The sequence below is a fragment of the Humulus lupulus genome, chromosome 8 (genome assembly GCF_963169125.1).
Source record: "Humulus lupulus chromosome 8, drHumLupu1.1, whole genome shotgun sequence".
Taxonomy (NCBI): Eukaryota; Viridiplantae; Streptophyta; class Magnoliopsida; order Rosales; family Cannabaceae; genus Humulus; species Humulus lupulus.
In genome coordinates, this window is record NC_084800.1 from 36954597 (window position 1) to 36973242 (window position 18646).

General features: G+C 36.8%; 3 protein-coding genes across 5 annotated transcripts; 2 read left to right on the plus strand and 1 right to left on the minus strand.

Annotated features, from left to right (window-relative positions):
- Nucleotides 1-562: 562 nt before the first annotated feature.
- On the plus strand, nt 563-6403 carry LOC133796817 (heat stress transcription factor A-1b). Of its 2 annotated transcripts, none has more exons than XM_062234484.1 (3): nt 563-942; nt 4276-5582; nt 6116-6403. In XM_062234484.1, the coding sequence occupies exons 1-2, from the start codon at nt 715-717 to the stop codon at nt 5542-5544; spliced, it is 1497 nt and encodes a 498-aa protein (XP_062090468.1). In that variant the 5' UTR covers nt 563-714; the 3' UTR covers nt 5545-5582; nt 6116-6403. The 2 variants fall into 2 exon arrangements, with proteins under 2 accessions (XP_062090468.1, XP_062090469.1); XM_062234485.1 differs by having other exon boundaries at nt 5828-6212.
- A 789-nt stretch (nt 6404-7192) lies between these two features.
- Nucleotides 7193-10011, plus strand: LOC133796818 (uncharacterized). 2 transcript variants are annotated; one of them, XM_062234487.1, is made up of 4 exons: nt 7194-7697; nt 7809-8662; nt 9032-9277; nt 9834-10011. In XM_062234487.1, the coding sequence occupies exons 2-4, from the start codon at nt 7937-7939 to the stop codon at nt 9963-9965; spliced, it is 1104 nt and encodes a 367-aa protein (XP_062090471.1). In that variant the 5' UTR covers nt 7194-7697; nt 7809-7936; the 3' UTR covers nt 9966-10011. The 2 variants fall into 2 exon arrangements, with proteins under 2 accessions (XP_062090470.1, XP_062090471.1); XM_062234486.1 differs by having other exon boundaries at nt 7193-8662.
- Nucleotides 10012-10748: 737 nt separating this feature from the next.
- On the minus strand, nt 10749-12735 carry LOC133796819 (sm-like protein LSM2). The gene is made up of 3 exons (XM_062234488.1): nt 12567-12735; nt 12322-12480; nt 10749-11150 (listed from the first exon to the last, which is right to left on the minus strand). The coding sequence occupies exons 1-3, from the start codon at nt 12567-12569 to the stop codon at nt 11031-11033; spliced, it is 282 nt and encodes a 93-aa protein (XP_062090472.1). The 5' UTR covers nt 12570-12735; the 3' UTR covers nt 10749-11030.
- Nucleotides 12736-18646: the final 5911 nt, after the last annotated feature.

Sequence of the window (18646 nt, forward strand, 5' to 3'; positions counted from 1 at the left end):
CGAATTGTCATTTAACAAAATACAGAGGTCGATCGCATATTCAGAAAAAATACAAGGGCCAAAATAATATTATTTCATATTAATGTAAAAGCTAAAAAAAAGTCCTATATCTTGTAATTTTTTATTTTTTGTTTTAACCAACAATATTTGAATAAATATTGTAAAAAAACAAGATTTGAATAAAATAACTTAATGAAAAATTCATTATAATATTATTGATGAGACTATTTATATTAATTTATTATAATAATATATTAATGTTTTAATATTTAATAATAAGTAATTAAAATGAATTAACTCAACTTAACTATCTTAAATTGAATTAACTCATGTAAAATGGTAGTATGTATGTAGTAGTGTAAAGGTAAGAAAAATCCAATATCTGGTGAATTAATAATATCCCAACAGAAATCCTTCAATAATAATAATAAGAATTATATCCAAATTTTGTCAAAAAATAAAAAATTATGTCCAAGCAGAAATGAATCTTATCCTTAAACCCATAAAATGAATGGCCAAATTAAATAAAAATAAAAGGAAAAGTATAAAAAAGCAAAATGGGTATCACACTTTAGAGACACAGCATAGCCTTCGTTCTCTCCATCCATCTGCACTTTCCTTTCTTCTTCCTAAAGCCCTAATCCCTCTTCATTCTATTTCCTCTCTCGATTCGGGTCCATTTTCGAGCTTCTGTCACTGAGAATCTCTGCTCCAATGGCGGGAAGTCGTGATACTTCATCGAGCAGCAACTCGCCGCCTCCGCCATTTTTGAGCAAAACCTACGACATGGTGGACGACCCGTCCACCAACTCAATCGTCTCGTGGAGCAGTCAAAACAACAGCTTTATCGTCTGGAATGAGCCTCAGTTTGCCAGGGATCTATTGCCTAAGTATTTCAAGCACAATAACTTCTCAAGCTTCGTCAGGCAGTTGAATACTTATGTGAGTATCGCTTCTTCTTTTTCCTTTTTTTATTCACGAGTTCAATTGTATTAGTTTTTATTTTCGATTCGACTGTGGTTTTTCAATTTTTGTTTTTGTTTTTGGGGGTTTTTTTCCCCTGAAATCTTTGATTCATGGAGCTAGATTGGGCTTTTGGGTAGGTTTTAGTGTAAGGATTTTCTGATTTGTGGGAAGTGGGTAGATTTTTGGCAACTGATTTTTATTTTTCCTGAGAAGTTACAATTAGAGTCAGGACTATACGGGACATTTTTTTTTAATTATTTGTTTTGTAGGATTAAGGTTATTGTGATTTGAGTTGAGAGGATGTAGTTGTGCAATATAAGGTATGTGTATATTGCTTCTGTGCTAGATACGTACACTGAACAACCTACGTTCTGCCATGGCGATTTGTTTCAAAAGTTGTGTTAATATTCTTATCCTGTATTGACTTTTAGATTATGTCTATATGTTTTTCCAAATTTGTCTCTCTGTGGTGCCAGCCATTGTGGCTTTATCAAGCCAACTGCTTGATCATTTTACACTTTGATCTGGTTTGAAAGTTTTGGTTCTTGTTAAAAATATTTGTCATTGGAGGATATATATTAATTGACTTGATACAAAATTATTATAATCAAGGATGTCTCGACTCTGACTCTACAGAATCACAGATGACAGCTTTCAAGTAAGGATCCAGTTTTGCTAATTACTTAGTTCGATCATTAATTAAAAACTACCAAGACGCATTGTTGTGTTGCATGGGTGTCTACACCACAGTCCAGAGGTTTGTTTCTTTCCTTTTTTCTCACTTCACTAGAACTTTAGTTTTATTCATCTAGTTAAGTGTCTCAGCGAGTGAAGTGCAACAAACTTTAGATATAAGTAAGCATGGTGAATTTTGTAAGAACAAAAAGTGATTTATTTTGCCCAATATAAGGTCAGGAATTTGGATATTCTTGTGCACGTTATATATAAAACATTGCGATTTTCAGTTGCATGCCTCATTAAAGCATGGGGTTTGCTATTCATTTTTACCTCAATAATTTTTGCTAATATAATATATATTTTTATGGAAAACGTCTTAATAAAATAATACAAGTTATATACAGTCAAGTCAAGCTGATATGACAATATAATTGGCTATTTTTTGTTTTGTTTTTTAGTATGAGCTTTCAATTTTTAAGTTACTGATATCCTTATATGTTTCTTTTTAAAATAATTGGGTCGCATCATGGATCCAAGGCATTCATTAAACCTAAGTTATATCCTTTTGCTTAATTTACTCCAATCCGTGTTTATCTTGTTTCAGCTATTTTTACTTGTTTTGTTTTCAAATTCTTGAAGAGATATAATTACATATATGCATATAAATTTTTGACATGAACAAAAATTACCATCGAAATAACAAAATGCACATAGTACATGGTGACAAGAATACCGTTAAATGGAAGCAAAAGAGAAAAGACCTAGCACGGGCAGTTTAGGATATTTTGTCTTTATAGTGATGGGCTTTAAGGGATTCTTAATTTTGTACACTGTATACATGAACATGTATTGATATAAAGTTCAGTAATTTTTCATTCAAGTCCAATTTCTATTTGGAGGAGAGCTAGTGGTCTATATGCAGTTGTATCTCTCTTGCTTTTTTTTTTCTTTTTCTTTTTTAAATTATCTTGGTGAGTGATAAGTGTATGAGGAGTTGTCTTGAAATTGTGCTTGTATTTTAAGCACTTTGCAATTTAATCCAACCATAGTTATTGTTTTTCTCCAATTTTATGAAGTGAAAGTGGGAGACAAGGTCTTCTCTGCCCTTTTTGCTTGAGAAAGTTATAATATTATATTTTTTCAGTGTTGTTATTAGTTAAGATAGTGTAGGTATTAGTAGTCAGGATATGTAATGTTTTGGCCTTTCTTAATTGAGAGGCATTCTTCTTTCTTTCTTCTGGCAGTGTATGGCGCTACCTGCAAACTTAATTATACAAACAAATGCACTTGGCAGGCTGTGGTAGTGTTTGCATTTTTTTTCTTATTGAAATTTTTGTGAATGACTTGGAACACCCTCCCTTTGCTCTTTACAAGGAAGTAAGAAATGCAAGAATGCTGTAATCAAGAGTTTTTTTTTTTTGGTTACAAGTAATGATGTTATCTACTTTTGGACCTTCATCTCTGACTTTGACATTTCAACGTTTTTGTTTCTTTTTTAGACCTCTATATGATCCTGCACTTTTATCTGTAACTTAAAAGCTTTCATGAATTTTCTCGTACAGGTTTATTTTCACTCTGAGTGACTTTTTTCCTTTTCGAGAAGAGGCTATGATCAGTGTATTATTGAGACTTAAACTATGCTGTTTGACTAGTGAAGCCATCATTTCTTAGCTCAATCTTTGTAGCGGAACTCTAAGCCAAGCATATTTATTTTGGTCAATGTTTTAGTATCTCATGGAGCTATAGTATTTTAAAACTGTTTGGAGCTATAATTCCTTGTGATTGTGCTGTGCCGGGTATATATTAATGGTTAGCTTCATTGGATGTTGGTTATTGTTTCTTTCTATTCTTCTACCCTGCCACATTTTGGATGCACTCAATATAACTTCTGTATGGGTTGGGGCATGGTGTTGTGGTTGCTGAGATAAATAACTGTTGGTGAGTACCCCCTTTGTTTTTTGGTGGGCGTCTTAGTGCTAAACTTTGGCACAGTATTTTCTTGTTTCGTTGTTTTGCGTGAATAAATTTTTTGGGTGTTGGTCTCACTACCTGCAGATTTTATATCAAACATTTATTACACTTGCCTTGTATAGCATCTTGTAATTGAATCTATATTCACGAGTTTTCTATTAGAAGTTATATACAAACTTATGTAGGTGTTCCAAGTTTGAAACTATATTCTTCACCATATATTAATTTGTTAGCAGGTAACTTCAACATTAGGAGTTGTACATAAAGTAAATAGATTAATCAACAAATTTCCATACTGGATACAAGGTGGTAGAGTGCTGGAATTTTTATTTTGGTACCTACCTGTTATTATTGTTTGTCACTATCTGTGTTGCTTGTGCTGCAGAGAGTTAAGCTTTTCTCAAATTAGAAAATGCACGACGGAAAAAAAAAAAAAAGCCATCAATTCATTTGGCTGCTGGTTGTTGGGTAGATAATGATGATTGTGCTTGTTAACCTCTGAGGGGCAGGTCAAACCCATTATCTCCTCCCATGAGGGTCTAGGATTGGGTTCCTTGTGGTTACCTACTTATTGTTCTTATGTAATTGGTTGGTGGTAATATTTTGCAATCTTTTCGCGGGTTTCACCTGAAAATGATGGTATATACTCATTGATTTCAGGGTTTTAAGAAGGTTGACCCAGACCGATGGGAATTTGCTAATGAGGGGTTTCTAAGAGGTCAAAAGCACCTTTTGAAGACTATCAGCAGGAGGAAAACTACTCATGTACATCAACAAGCACAAACTCCAAGCTCTCAGGTTGGAGCATGCGTAGAACTTGGAAATTTTGGGCTGGAGGAGGAGGTTGAAAGACTTAAGCGGGACAAAAATGTTCTTATGCAGGAACTTGTAAGGTTGAGGCAGCAACAGCAAACTACAGATCACCAATTGCAAAATGTGGGTCAACGGGTTCAGGTGATGGAACAGCGGCAGCAGCAAATGATGTCATTCCTCGCAAAGGCTATGCACAGACCTGGTTTGTTGGCCCAGCTAGTACAGCAGCAAAATGAAAGTAACAGGCACATCACTGTAGGCAATAAGAAAAGGAGACTTCCAAGACAAGAAGAAGAAAATTCAGCTAGTGAGCATTTGATTTATTCTCCAGATGGACAAATTGTGAAGTACCAGCCTTCAATGAACGAGGCGGCAAAAGCAATGCTTCGACAGATTTTGAAGATGAACGCATCTCCTAGACGGGAGCCATCAATGAACAATCCTGATGCTTTCCTGATTGACAATGTTCCTTCTTCCAATGCATTAGATAGTGGGAGTAAAGATACCAATAGTAGGATTTCTGAAGTGACCCTTTCAGAGGTTCCGCAAAGTTCTGCACAGTCAGACCCTGGATTTCCTGTCATTTCTTCTTCTAAACCCCCTTCTGAGATCCGGACTTCACCTCTTGTGGGTAGCAATTCTGTGAAGGCAGCTCAATTGCCAGAAGTTAATGTGCAGAGTTCTCATGAGGACAAAACTTTGCCCGATTTCATTCCAATGATAGGAACTCAGCTGCAAAGCACCGAGGAACTCTCTGATGTGAATTTTGTGAACTCTGGAACTACTAATGCAGAAGACGAAGATATGTCAGTGGTTTTGGATGGCTCAACGCTTGTAGAAACTGATGACTTTTCTCCTGATTCTCGTGATGGGGAAATATTGCTGGATGGAGTTCCCAAGCTCCCAGGAATCAATGATTCTTTCTGGGAACAGTTTTTTACAGGAAGCCCACTCACTGGCGGTATGGACGAAATTAATTCAAGTTCTGTAGATTGTGAAATGACGCAGGATGAGGACTTCCTATTAGGGAAGGAGAATGGATGGGATCATACACAACATATGACTAATCTCACCGAAGGAATGGGGCTTTTGGCATCAGAATGCAGAAGGATTTGACTCTTGTCTTCTCAATTGTATATACTTGCCATCTAGAGGTAAATTTACACTGCACCACATTTAATATATGAATGTTAACCATCAACATCAATTTCAAAGGGCCTTTCTTCCTCTTAGGCCATGGATTTATTTATTGTTCTTATACCTTGAGCCTGCCTTTGTATTTTTGTCTCCAAAATTATTTAATACAAATTTATGTTAATTAAGTTTTAAAAAATATATATAGTTTAACTTGGCCAATGTTTAGCGTAATCCTTCTGCTACTTGATATCTGCACTTACAGATTACAAAATTGTTCAACGTGCCATTTTCATCTGCTACTTTCTCATCTTTCATCAAGGGCACGTAATAGCACATATTTTGTTACCATATGATATGACGAGGAGAAACTTATTTTGCTAGTTGATAATTATTGCATGGAACCCTTGGCCTTGGGGCTTGATATCCACAACACGTAGTTCGATCTAGAGATCATTGGGGGCATTTATTGCATTGTATATGAGGGATGATTTAATTGTAGAAGCATAATACTATCGAGTTCCAATTTTGTACATTTAAATGGTTCTTGCAGAGATTGATATTGAGCTGTGCAGCTGTGCTGCCTGAGCATGCAACCTTTTCTTCAAAGAGAATGCCAAGTTACCTTACGATATTGAAGTTTAAATAAATCACCTTTGTATATCACTCTCTCTCTCACTCTCTCTCTCACTCTCTCTCTCACTTATATTCCTTAATACCATCTTATGCAAAGCACTTGTTATAAGGATGTGAAGCTTATTATTACTGTGAAATATGCATATCTTTTTTTCTAATAAATAAATGCTGGAATATCTGGCCAAAGTTGTGTTCCGCAACTCTACGGAATGTCTTGTAGGGAAGGAGGTTTTTGACCATTGCCAGGTATGCTTTGCAGATTTAGGATCGCGTTTGAGCAGGAAAACCTCGTTATGGTTCTTTTTCTTTCTATTTACTAACATACGATTTTAACTTACACGAACACGAGTAACCATGCCATGTGTTCAAAAGTATTGTACTTGTTTGACAAAAAACCATTTTTTTCGAGTTGTTGAAATTATCAAAAGTACTTTAAATTAAATATAGGATATCGTGTTATTTAGAACTACTTAATCTTGAAATAAAATTGACAATGGATATGATTGTGACACAACTACGAGATGGTTGTGTATGAAAATAACATGGTAAAATAAATAGTCAGCAAAATTAGGCATGGTAATGACATTTGAAGATACCTAAGTACTGAGATAATATTAATTACGGTCACGGCAAGTAACTAATAATCAGTCAACGTGTGGCTTGGCAACTTTTATTTTTTGATAAGATGTGGCTTGGCAACTTGCGCGAGCAAATGAATCAGCCCTGAAAAAATATAGTAGTTTAGATGAAAATAAGAAAATATTTGATGTAAGGTTTTGAATACGAGTAATATCATCAGCACAAAATCCACAAAAAAGTAAAATAAAAAGTTATCCACTTTTCATACATAATTATAATGTATTTTTTTTCTTCTAAATATTAATATTAGTAAGGTATAATTTTTTAGTACAGTATATGAATGTGCATCTCAATACAAATATTATAAATACCAGAGTAAATACAACCAACCAATTCACACACAAAATATACACATTATGATGTGTCATTTAATTTAAAATGTGAATTAAGAGTGTCCAGAGTATATGTCTCACCCTAACATTTTTATTCAAATGGAGGAGTCCTAATAAAGTCGAGTAGTCGAAAAGCCTTAAAACTTGCCATAACCATCTTCTCTACCTTTGGCCACTGAAACCAGTTAGTTATTTCATTCATCTTTCTCCCAATTCTCATTGGTGTTTTGTTCCTTACATTCATAGTCGTTAATCGGTTACTGAGTTTTATAGTTTAGCTTCTTCATTAGCTGTTCTTCTTCATTATATTAAGGTCTAAATTGAGTCGAGTACCCTTTTCTTTCAAGGATTCATTTCTGCATTACTTCATAAGCCAAGCTTCGTTTTGGCCATGTCTGGCTGCATAGGTCAAAAGACTTAACTAGAGGAGAGTTTGGTCGAGGATGATTTCAATTTTGTGGACAGACTGTCAAAATGTAGGAGAATTTATGGAACAGTGAATAGCCACTAGATTTTGTTTCTGGGCATGTGGGTTGGAATTTTCTTTACCGTTTTGCAAAGTTTATGTTGCTTAAAAGATTTTTAGATGGATTTGTTATGATTTACTGTGATTTTTATTTTTTATTTTTATGTTTTCAGAGGGGCGTTAATCTCGAGTTTAGGGATAAAAGTGAAGTTGGGTTGAGCTTATCTTCCTCGGGGATGGAAATCAGAAGATAAATTTAGGGACATCTCTAATTTTTAATATCCCTATCGATAGTATAGCCATGAAAATAAGTTCATCATACAATTTGGTGGTCCCAAATTTGTCAATGTTGATGAAGCCTGCTCTTGTTCGTAATCTCCACCGAACTGTTTGCTTCTCTTCTTTAACAACACCACCACCCACCACGCCAAAACCCCAAACTCCACTCTTTCTAAGGCCACCTACACACTCAGCTACCTTGTCTGACCTGCAAAAATGGCACAAATGGGCCAAAAATCTTGCTTCCTCTGTGGGAACAGCATTTGTGGATTTAGATAATGGTCCGGACTCCAGCCTTTTGTGCAGAGAGCTGAAGTGGCTCATGGAAGATGCGACCGAGGAAAGGTTAATACCTTCCCAACTTCATAATGAAAACTTTCAGAGAAATGTTGGGTTGAGGGTGAGTCTGGAAGACCTTTACAGACTATGGAAGCAGAGGATTGAAGAGAGGAGGCCTTTCCAGTACATTGTTGGATGTGAGCATTGGAGGGACTTGGTATTGTGCGTTGAAGAAGGAGTCTTGATTCCGAGGCCTGAGACTGAACAGATTGTTGATTTGGTGGCTGATGTAGTTTCAGGTAATGAAGGATTAAGAGACGGATTGTGGGTTGATTTGGGGACTGGAAGTGGTGCCATTGCCATTGGAATTGGGAATATTGTGAAGAGTTGGGGTAGAGTCATGGCGACAGACCTGAGCCCTTTGGCACTAGCTGTGGCTGCTTTCAATGTCCAGAGGTATGATTTGCAGGTTAGTTTTTACATTAATTTATCAGAAATTTATGTCTGCTGGTTTGAATTTTCACCATGAACATTCGGGTACAGATTTTCATTCAGTGTCTGTCTGGCTTTTCATCATTTTGAGTGAAATATAGATAAAAACATTTGTCGATGCTGGTATGTTGATATTTTTGTGCACGCTGTTCTTTCCCTTTTCCACAAAATCTTAATCTTTTCTTGTCATCTTTTGATTTCACAAATATATAGTGATTTAATGAATAAATTCTCTGAAAAAAGGTATTAGGTTTAATATTATGAGAGCTCATTTTCTTAGTCAGAAGAAATTTCATGGTTCTTTGATATTTACATGATCAACCTCCAACTTTAACGTGCCAATCAGGATGTGATTGAGTTAAGACAAGGATCTTGGTTTGAACCATTGAAGGGTGTGGAAGGAGAACTTGCGGGTATTATCAGCAATCCACCATACATTCCAAGCAGCCATATTTCTGGGCTACAAGCTGAAGTTGGTAGGCATGAACCGAGAACTGCATTGGATGGTGGTATTAGTGGCATGGATGATCTCTTACATCTTTGCAAAGGGGCTGCCTCTATGTTAAAACCTGGTGGATTTTTTGCTTTCGAGGTATTTAATCTCTATTTTATGAAAGAACATCTTTAATCCGCCAAAGTGAAATGCCTAATGCACCTATATTAGCTGAAGTGTGGTAACAGATAAATCTGGTTTGTGGGAAAGAGTACTGTGATTATATTGGTTCCTTAATCTGTGTTCTTAATGAACAGTGCTATATCTTTTGTTAAAAAATATTTTTGGAATTTTACATATTTTTTTCCTTTTGTATGATTATAGAGTAGGCATGTCAAACATTCAGTTGTGCAAGGAAATTGAACTTGTTCAACGGTGATATAGCTAATTATTCTGTTCGTGTTTTTGTTACGTAAATCAATATTTTACAAAAACGTGTTCTTTGCGGATTGCAAGTTAATTTTGTGCAGTGTTTTGTTAAAATAATTCTTTAGGCTGGCATTACATTGTTGAGCTCTTTGAATCTGTACTAACTTCCCTTAACAAAGAATAAGCCAAGCATAAACTAATAGAGGAAGCATAACTGCACATTAAAGTATTTGCTTATATGGAGAGACACATTTGTAATCTCTTTTCTATTGCTTTGTAATTGCAGACAAACGGTGAGGAGCAATGCAAGTACCTTGTTGAGTACATGGCAAATGAAGGTGGAGAGAGTTTTTGTAGTGTAAAAATAGTGCAAGATTTTGCTGGAATTCATAGATTTGTAACTGGATTTCATAAATGATTAATATTTTCTTTGAATATCGGACATTATCAATCCGAGCGCATTCTTTCCATGCCCAAACTGATTAACTAGAGTACAGTTAGATTATGGAACACTTGATTTTGGCTCACTTTAGATAATCAAGCAATGATTTCTATATCTTACAAGAATCTATATGAAGTGGCACTGGAAAGAGTTGGAAAAAAATGAAGGTCTGCACTAAATAAAAGTTTATCAGAGCAAATTATAGCTGTGTAAGAAAATTCATTGAGGTGCTACCACTTATAGATTCGATGCAAGTTGACCTCGTCAGCCTCTTAACTTGTAATGACTGTCCATTGGAATTGAAAGAGAAGAAATGTACAGTGCCAATTGTGCTTTTTCTAAACGTTATTTGCAAATTGTTTGGCAGGCTGAAGGTCGCCAAGTTGAAAATCTTCCTGTTAGCATATAAGTGTAGCACATTTTTACGTATGAATACAAGGTTTCAGGATCATTGCCTTTGTAGAGTTTGTATTGGAGAGAGAAAAAGAATAGTGAGAATTGATGTGCCATCAATTTTTCAAACACCGTTTTGGACATTCTAGTTAGTGACAGTGTAAGTAGGGCTACTATGTGTTAACGTAAGCCTTGAGTGAATCTTATACTGCTGGACTACAATGATTTGATGCAACACACACATGATGCTAGCAAAACCTCTTTCAAATAATACGAGAAAAATTCAGTATGAAAGTGTGATGTGTAGCACCCCATAAAGCATTGATCTTGAATCCAGCATCAGAAAAAAAAAACATGACCAAAGAATAGAAAGGAAAAAAAGTGAGTCATATTGATGACAATTGGTGATGCAATCAACATACATGTGACAGAGGATCTAAACTGCAAGGACACATCCCCAGTTATGAGGTAGGGTAGGGAAGCAGTCAAAAAGGAATAACCACTCTGGTCATAAGCAAGTTAGTTACTAGTCACACGAAATGATTGCGATAAAAAGAACATATATATCGAGAAGTTCTAGTTTTGGAGAGTTCAATTTTCCAAAAATCTGCTTAACCCTACAAAGGTCTAAACTGATTATCATTGGGGTTAGCCGCCACGTGCTTCCCTTCTGGTGGCATCATGCAGTAATTCGACATCTACTCCTTCAGGGGGTAGTTGAACATATCTCACAACTGAACCTCTAATGAAACAATTCCTCACCGAAAGCTGAAACCACGAATAAAAACAGTCTGTTAAATTGGAAAGGTACACACTGCCACCATATCTGAGAGGATTCAATTCAAATGTAAACGAAACATTATGAAGGCTATTGCAACAAAACTTTTGACCATCCAGACGAAATCTTCCATGCGTAAAACAATGAAAGATAGAACAAAATATTAGAAGAACCAAAATTACCACCACGCTAGCTTATCAACTTACAAAAGTAAAGCCTAAAATTCTTGTGAAACTTCATCCCTACAGAATAATGCATAACAAAACACTTTGCAAGTCTTATAAATGACTGAAAAACTGACTAACAAAACTTTTAAAACCATATTAGACTAAGCTACGTTCATTATTCTCATGAGCTACATTATAAAATAAACAAATTGACATACAAAAAAGCTATTTTTGAAAAAACCATAAATCATATATCCTTTTCTCCCTGGCCCACTCCGCTGATAGTCCTGACACTTAATTTTAGAGGAGCTCAAAGGCCTACTCTTACTTTATATGAATGAACCCAGCAATGAAATTAAAGCCAAGATCACCCTTCCTCTAGTATAGTATACGACAATGTCAACAAAATACCATTTTCATTATACATTCAAGTGACCGAAGGACACTATAATTTGATACGCAATGCAATTAAGACAAAATAGGCTAACCCTTCAATGATTTAATAAGATAAAACCTCTCAAGAGAACATAACAAAATATACACTTACATATTAGTCAAAACCAAACATTTGTTGGTAATTAATATCGCATGTAGTATGATATACACCCACCTAAGCACCAACAGGATTCTATCATTTGTGCAGTAAGCAAACATGTGGGTACAGCCCCCAGGGTGAAATATAATTGAAACAACTCATGGAAAAAAAAAAACTACAGAAATTAATCAATTATTCCAACATTTCTGACTATATCACAAGTTCAACATAGTTCAATATTTTACCACTATATTTATCTTCCACAGTGAGCTAGCTAAGGAAAGATTTGGGAAGCAAAAACATGAAATTTTTACGTTATTGTTTATCAAAGTCAAGGTGAGAACAGCCAAAAAAAGGTATAACTTGGCAGTTTATTCGCTAGGAAAAGCACAGAGAACGCAAAACCCTAAACCCTAAAATTCAGAAGAAAAAGAAAAAAAAAAGAAAGAAAATGAATACCATGTGAGGGTACTTGTCTTGATCAACAACCCTAGTGTTCTCGAGCTTGATGTTAAGGTACTGATCGACTGAGTGAAGAGTGCCTTTAATGGCGAGATCGTTCTTGAGCTCCACGGTGACTTCTCTACCCACCAACTCCTTAAAGTAGGAGAAGAACAACTGAAAGAAAACCAAATTCGAAAATCAAATATTAAAAGAAGTTGCAAACTTTGAGAGAAAATCACAAAGAAAAATGAGAGATGTACCATATTTGTAATTGATATTAGGGATTGTGCTTTTGTTTCGAGGGAAATTAGGAATAAAAGAAGAAGAAGAAGAAAAAAAAAAGGTCGTCCTTCTCCTCACCTCAAATCTGCCTCTCTCGTCTTTATAACTTTTATTAAAAGATTGACCACTCGAGCGAATTGCGTAAGCCTAATCACTCGTAAGCTGAGAGATGTTCCAAATAAATAATTGAGAAGCAGACAAAAATTGAAAAAAAATTAAATTCCTATAGAAAAAAAGCTTTATATTTTATTTTAATTTTGTCTATTTAGGATTTTTACCCCAAATTATGACCAATATATTATTGTGCTCTTGTCTTTTTTCAACCCGTTAAAAATTACCCTTAAACTATTCATACTGTTGTAAAGTTGAGCTTCTATTAAGTTTTATACTATGTGGCTAACGGATTACTGGCTTGTCATTGTCATATCAGCGCCACGTGTATAATTTAAAATTAAAAAATATATATTTCTTAAAAGTATTAAAATTAAAAATATTTCAAAATTTAAAAAATATATATCTTTTTCTTTTAAATTCTTAAAATATTAATCTTTTTGAATAAATTCTTAAAAAGATTTGTTTACCGAGTTTTGTGGAAACTAAAAATATGTTATGAAATAAGAGCTGGAAATAAAGGATAAAAGATGGACAATCACAATTTTTACATGGTTGGGGCGTTAATGAGTCTTAGTCCACGAATCACTAGTATTAGGCTTTAGAGATTTTTGACAATGGAGTTTTTCTACAAGTTTTAGCAAAGTTTTTGCTTACAAGAGAAATTTTGGGATCCCCGCTACAGTGCACAACTGGTCCTATTTATAAGCAATCAAGCAGCTCGGACCAGACTAATCCGGGTCTAATAGGGATGTAATTACAATTTGCTCGCTAACGGAGCCATAATACAAAGAAAGTAATGTAATTAGATGTTATTAATCCGGGCCCATTGGACTGACTCAGGCGTGTCCAGGCCTTACAGGTGCCCATTGTACGTTAGCATGGACTGGTCCGCGTGGGCTACTAAGAGGATCCTAGGGACAGGATATGTCAGTGTAGTGGCACTACTGTTTCCTAGGAACAGTGTACGTTCCATGTGTACCATCTTCTGTAGGTTAGTTGGGGAGATCAACTGCCGGATTTCGTGGTGACAGGTCAGCATCAGGGAAAGCTAGGCTTGCCCTATCTGGACGTCTGGTCCGGGTTCATTTACTAATGTTCGGTTCATTTACCGAAGTCCTGGTTCATTCCTGAACTATGACCAATACATTATTGTGCTCCTGTTTTTTTCAAGCCCTTAAAAATTACCCTCAAACTATTCATAATGTTGTAAAGTGGGACTTCTGTTAAGTTTTATCCTATGTGGCTAACAGATTGATGACTTGACATTATCACGTTAGTGCCATGTGTATAATTTAAAATAAAAATGTTGTCTGTATTTTCACCTTCGACACGTGGCGACCCCAGTGGCTGGCTTGGACGTTCATAAACGTCATCAGGACATGTTACTGCCCGAGGACTCTAGTCGGAGTGAGGGTCCTCCTAGGTGAGACCTTGTCTCGGACAGGGGCGTGGGTGCCTTAATAAATTACTTTCTGAGGTTTGTCCTCAGAGATGGAGGTTCTCCTGTTTGGACAATTAAGGCGAGAGCTCTCGTCTCCCAGTCGTCTCACAGGTCAGAGGTTTTGGTTCTCGAACCTAAGATAAGGTGCAACGTGTCAACAAATGTGGGTTTTCAAAGCCAGGTGATCGTCTGACAACCTTTATGGGAGATCTGTCAACAGAGTTGTCGAGTGTACGACTCGACAATTCGCATACCCACTACGCCGTCTGACATGGAGGTACTTACAGCACGCCCTAATAGTACGTGGGGCATGTTCCCTATAAAGTAGGTGCTTTTCTGCAGTGGGCCCCACAAATTTCGCTTGGGCCGTGGTCTCTATTCAATGCAGCCAAACACATTAAATTGGTATTAATCTCCAAATAATGGGAAGAATGTGTATTAATTACATATGAGTAGTATTAATGTGACGCCCCACGTCACCATGGCTGCTTTCTGAAAAGACTCATGTTGGTTTGTAGGGCCAGTCGTCATTCCAGAAAGCAGCCATGGTGACGTGGAGCGTCACAAATGGTATCAGAGCCTTGACCCAGCCGGAAGTGTGGCCGACAAGGACGTCGGGCCCGTAAGGGGGGGTGATTGTGACAGTCAGAATCCCGTGATCCGTAAGGGGAAAGACCGGGTAAGCTGTGCAATCCCACACCTCCTGGGGAAGGTCAAGTGTGATGATTCTACGACTGTGTAGGTATGGGACTACACAGTTGAAGAGGGCTTAAATGGATTGATGGGTACTACCTATATCAACAAGATGCATCTTCTTTTCGGTAGCCCATCACTTGAGAACTCCATGGTTAAGCGTGCTTGACCTGGGGTAATCTAGGGATGGGTGACCTCTTGGGAAGTTTTCCTAGGAAGCATGTGAGTGAGGACAAAGCACGCTGAAAAGACTCATGTTGGTTTGTAGGGCCAGTCATCATTCCAAAAAGCAGCCATGGTGACGTGGGACGTCACAAATGGTATCAGAGCCTTGACCCAGCCGAAAGTGTGGCCGACAGGGACGTCGGGCCCGTAAGGGGGGTGATTGTGACAGTCAGAATCCTGTGATCCGTAAGGGGAAAGACCAGGTAAGTTGTGCAATCCCACACCGCCTGGGGAAGGTCAAGTGTGATGATTCTACGACTGTGTAGGTATGGGACTACACAGTTGAAGATGGCTTAAATGGATTGATGGGTACTACCTATATCAACAAGATGCATCTTCTTTTCGGTAGCCCATCACTTGAGAACTCCAAAGTTAAGCGTGCTTGACCTGGGGTAATCTACGGATGGGTGACCTCCTGGGAAGTTTTCCTAGGAAGCATGTGAGTGAGGACAAAGCACGCTGTAAAGACTCATGTTGGTTTGTAGGGCCAGTCATCATTCCAAAAAGCAGCCATGGTGACGTGGGGCGTCACAATTAATGACCCCAGCCTCTATAAATAGAGTCGGGAGTCTCATTGTAAAGGGTTCGATTTTTTAGAGAGAAAATACGTTGTACTCGGAGCAATCTAAATGCTGCCTAGAATATGCCATTGAAGTTTGCCCTCACAAGCTTCTAAATCTCTTAATACCAGAGACTCGTGGACTAGGGTTCTTTTATAACCTAAACCACGTAAAAATCCTTGTGTTCGATTCGCTTATTTCTTTAATCTCTCTTCTTACTGTCAATAGCGAAAAAGGCAGTCAACAAAAAATAATTTAAAATTATAAAATATTAAAATTCAAAATATTTCAAAATTTCAAAAATATATATTTTTCTTTTAAATTCTTAAAAGATTAATTTTTTTGAATAAATTCTTAAAAGATTAATTAAATAAAATTTTCAAACATTAAAAAAATAGCCAGAAATTTTTTATTTTTTTTTACAAAACTTAAACTATTCTAATTTAAACTTTATTAATTCCATCATTATTAAAATTAAATAATTTCATTTTGTCAAATAAAAAAATTAGACGAGTTTCAGTTTATTTTATTAATATTTAAAAAATTTATTTAATTAATATTTTAAGATTTTATTAAGAAAATTAATATTGTAAGAATTAAAAAGAAAAAAACATTTTTTGAATATTTTTAATTTTAATATTTTATAAGATATATGTAACACCCTAATCTCCAGGGACCGTTACGGTGCGCCTTTAAACGGTGCTAAACTCGCTAATCAAGTCATTTGGCCATAATCGTGTAACTAAGTATGATTAGCAGTTTAGGGTTAAAATTTTTGGTTAAGATGTAACGTTTCACTAAAACGTTTACTATATACATTAGGATCCAGAAAATATAATTTAAAGGTTAATTACAAGAAAATATTTATAACCAGTCGACCTAAGCGGCAAAGTAAGGTTTAACCCTAGTTCCTCTTTCAACCGTCGGCCGTACCGATCGAGTAGCCGCATATGTACACATCGTCACCAAAGCTCTCCAACTCAAGGATGGTCCAGCTTTCTTTTTCCTTTACCTGCACCATATAGCATCCATGAGCCGAAGCCGAGCAAGAAAACTCAATATGCTCATGAACAGTTTTAACATGTCATCATATCATAATGTGCATGCCTACCAATAATAGCCTTAATCACGCATGCAAATAAGTTCAAATAATGATGGTTGTGGGCCCTGCCCTCCTGTATGGATGACTATCAAGTCTATCCTAAATAAATGAGTGATTAACACTTGAGGTTCTAATAACCATGTTGGGGCTTATAGCCCTAATCAAATGAGTGACTAAGGAGTAAGTCACTAACATGGGCTCTACACCCTTGATGAGTGACTCATGAGCAAGTCACTAGTGTGGGTTCCGCACCCTTAGATGAGTGACTGATGAGCAAGTCACTAGTGTGGGTTCTGTGTCCTTAGCGATGTGACAATGCAGTCACCTGGGCCATCTGGCCCTGGCTCTGAGTGACTAGCCATAGGCTAGACAAGCACTAATAGTTTTCATCGAACTTGAGGTCGGTCTGGCATTAATGCTCATGATGAGTCATTCAATGCAGATGTCGATTAGATCTAATCTTTTCGGCTCTGCGTTCATGACGCTTCTGACTCATAGATCAATAACATACGACCAGTGCTCAGTACTGTTGTCGAACTTGACTAGGAAGCCACAACTTCACAGTCAATTCTGACACCATTGCCGATTCTCACTAGTAAGTCAGTGCCACGCACAAGTAAGCAATGCTACCAGGCATATATCACATGTCAAATATCCAAATGTAGGGCATTCAACATGCTTACTTAACAATTGCTAACATAATTAGGATCATGCACAAACACAGAGACTCAAGCCCTGATCAATCTCATATTCAACATTCATGGCATGCCCTAACCACATGTTTCTCATGCATCACATACTGGTGCAGTTTTCTTACCTCTGGTTTGAGCGAGAAATAACAAATGAACGACCCTTGAAAACAATCGATCATTTAATCCCTTAGCGGTCACCTAGTCATAACCAACTATAACTTCCATTAATGAAAATTAACAATAAAATGGTCTTAACCTAAACCTCACTTCTGGGACCCCGAATTGTACCCAAACGGTAAGTATATTCGATTCCGAGCCTTAGGAATTGAAACCCCGAGCCAAAAACCCTCAAAATTGCCCAAAATATGCATCAGGAAAAATAAGGTAGCGCTACAGCCAGAATGAAAAAACCCCTGGCTAGCGCTGTAGCGCTCCCTTTGGGCGCTACAGCGCTAGGACCAGGCAGAATTGCCCTGGTTCTTCCCCTCCTTCGAATCCTCAATTTCCAACCTAAAACTCAAGCTTCCAAACTCCATTTAAACCCCCAATTAAACCCAAAAACCATCTACACATGACCTAGGCATCATAACCTAAGTAACCCTAGCCAAAAACTCCCATTGAAACTCAATTTTCAAACCAAAACCCAACTGAAACTCAAATAGAAAAACAGAGCAAGAACTAAGGTTTTAATGGCCAGAAACTCACCTCAATCTCGGCTTAGAACCCTCTTCAATGGTGGAACACAACCCTAGATTATCAAAGCTTGGCTCCCTGGCTTGGTTCCTCAAAAGAAGCTTCAAAATCCAAAGAGAAATGGAGAGGAAATGATGATCGGTTGAAGAAAGAGGAGGTGCTCTGTTTTGATTAACTTCCACAACCATCTAATGGCTAATATATATTCCTTAGGGTGAAAATTCTAAAATACCCTTAGGTCATTTCAAATTCCCTTAACAGTCACCAAGGGCAAAATCGTCATTTTCTGCCTAACTCGTTAATCATAACTAACGCCCTCCAATTCCCATTATTCTCAATACTCTCCAATGCTAATAAATCACATCCCATTACCCTTTAATTCCCAGCAATGTTCTAATTCTCAAATTACCCCGAGACTCACTCCGAGCCCCGAAACTAATCCCGTTATGACCAGACCGATAACTTGCTGTTTAACACCCAAAACGTGCATCCACTAAGTGGTGGTTGTAGTATAGATCGGGCGGTCGATTCCACAAGG